The sequence below is a fragment of the Hemibagrus wyckioides genome, linkage group LG18 (assembly GCF_019097595.1).
Source record: "Hemibagrus wyckioides isolate EC202008001 linkage group LG18, SWU_Hwy_1.0, whole genome shotgun sequence".
Classification (NCBI taxonomy): domain Eukaryota; kingdom Metazoa; phylum Chordata; class Actinopteri; order Siluriformes; family Bagridae; genus Hemibagrus; species Hemibagrus wyckioides.
In genome coordinates, this window is record NC_080727.1 from 1,070,001 (window position 1) to 1,072,500 (window position 2,500).

Consider the following 2,500-nt stretch of genomic DNA (forward strand, 5'->3'; position numbering starts at 1 on the left):
CTGTTTACTGTAGCGCTAGTCTCTGTGTTAGCCTGTTTACTGTAGCGCTAGTCTCTGTGTTAGCCTGTTTACTGTAGCGCTAGTCTCTGTGTTAGCCTGTTTACTGTAGCGCTAGTCTCTGTGTTAGCCTGTTTACTGTAGCGCTAGTCTCTGTGTTAGCCTGTTTACTGTAGCGCTAGTCTCTGTGTTAGCCTGTTTACTGTAGCGCTAGTCTCTGTGTTAGCCTATTTACTATAGCGTGTTTAATGTGCTGTATGTGAGTAGTGCAGTGATGATAAATATTTGACTCAGTGAATCAGATGAATCAACTCTTTTGATTCTTTAATGAATCATAATCAGATGTGTTTTAAGGATGATGCTGTCACTAAAATTGTTAAATAAACTCAATAAACTAATAAACAAAAGAACTTTACACCGTCACGCTCCTTCAGTCATGCGGCGAGTCACAGGTCTAAAACGAGTCGACTCTTTCACAAACAAACGACTCCTTGTCTCAGCTCAGTGGCTTCTCCTGCACCGAGTCAGGAAGTTAGCATCACTGCGTTTCTCACAACAAACTACTGCAAGAGCAGGAAACTTTAACATACTGCCAAGTTCTGGACAAACGATGTCCTTCTGCACACCGGGCTCGTGGCTTGTGGTGTCACTCTGATGGATCGCATGCTGTTGGTTGCCAGGACGGAGACGGTAATGAGACTCTGTGAGTTATAGAGTCGTGAACTGGACACGAGTGGAAGAGAATGATTTACTTCACTCATTGTTTATGGCAATGACGTCATTAAAGTTTCAGAAAAACTTTCACCACTGTCTGTTAGTCTAGGGGAAACTCCATCCAAATCCAATCCAAATCCAATCCAAATCCCATCCAAATCCAATCCAAATCTCATCCAAATCCAATCCAAATCAGATCAAAATCCCATCCAAATCAGATCAAAATCCCATCCAAATTAGATCCAAATCCAATCTAAATCCCATCCAATCCAAATCCCAACCAAATCTGTTCCAAATCCAATCCAAATCCGATCCAAATCCAAATCCCATCCAAATCAGATCCAAATCCCATCCAAATCAGATCCAAACCTCCAGCAGGTTTGGATCAGGCGCACTGACCACTCTGATATCACTCAGACATTTCTGTCTTTTTATTTCAGAGTCTCTTGTTTGTCATCCTGATAGCTAACTGAATCCAGGTCAGCCTCCAATCAGAGAGAGCGCACATGTTTATTTCGAGTGTGTGTGTGTGTGTGTGTGTGTGTGTGTGTGTGTGTTATATAATCCGACATGACAGGGATAAACACAGGTTGTCAGTGAAGAAAAAGAAAAAAAATATGTTGAGAAATCAGAACGCTCGGCTGTATAAAAATTAACGAACTTACACAGTCAGCCTCGCATCTCATCTCCATCACAAGCTAAAATTAAAGTTTACACATCTCTGTCACAACCAGGGCTAAAAACTAGTGTTGTAGTAAATATGTTAATGAATAAATAATAAATATCCCAGGTAAATAATGAAAAAAATTCATTTCTGCTCAGGTATCACCACCGTCCTCACCATGACGACCATCAACACTCACCTGCGAGAGACGCTTCCTAAAATCCCCTACGTCAAAGCCATTGACATGTACCTGATGGGCTGCTTCGTCTTCGTCTTCCTCGCCCTGCTGGAGTACGCTCTCGTCAACTACATCTTCTTCGGACAAGGACCTCAGCGGCAGAAGAAGGCGGCGGAGAAAGCGTCCAACGCCAACAACGAGAAAATGAGGATGGACCCCAACAAGGTACGATTTATTCACCTTTGTGGAAGGAGTCTCCAGTGTCAGTGCTGTGTATCAGTCAGAGGTGAAGCTGGAGCTTGAAGTTCTACACATCTTCAGGACAGAGGAGTTTACACTTCTTCGAGGTTTCTCAGTAACATGACAAGCTGAGGTTATTTGTCTTAAAAAGAAACACGAGAAGCTGCTTAAACATACACTGTACAGCCAAAAGTATGTGCCCCCCTGACCATCACAACCAGTGTGTGTGCAGAACGTCTCGTTCCAGATTTAATCCCTCTGCTCTTCTAATCAGCTCCAGTCTTCTGCTGAAACTCCACTAGATGTTCGAGTGTGTCTGTGGGGATTAGTGATCATGGTCATGCGCACACATGGTCATGCTGGAGCAGGGACTGGACTTGGAGGTCCAGTCAAACTGTAAAGCTCCACACACACACACACACCTTCTGTAGAGTTTGGAGAAGAAGCTCACATGAGTCTGATGGTCAGGGGGCACATACTTTTGGTCACACAGAGTGTTAATAGTAGATCCTTAATAGTTACCCTGTGTGTTTTCAGGTTGTGTATCTGATTGTGTTTATTGTTCTAATCATTTTGTCTAGTCAGTTTTCATTTTATAAATGTTTATAAATGTTTCACTGAACAGCATCACAGAGCTGATCTCCAACAAACACTGGGGAAAAAAAGAAGTTCTTGAGTAGTGAGAGTTCTGTACGCTAAAGTTCTGT

At 42.8% G+C, this 2,500-nt stretch overlaps 1 protein-coding gene across 2 annotated transcripts in view; it reads left to right on the top strand.

The window, feature by feature from the left end:
• The window catches only part of LOC131369627 (gamma-aminobutyric acid receptor subunit beta-2), a 67,774-nt gene that overhangs the window by 57,903 nt on the left and 7,371 nt on the right, over positions 1–2,500 (top strand). For both annotated transcript variants that reach the window (XM_058416495.1, XM_058416496.1), the window contains exon 8: positions 1,534–1,778. In XM_058416495.1, the coding sequence (XP_058272478.1) occupies positions 1,534–1,778 (245 nt within the window). The remainder of the gene's footprint in view (positions 1–1,533; positions 1,779–2,500) is intronic.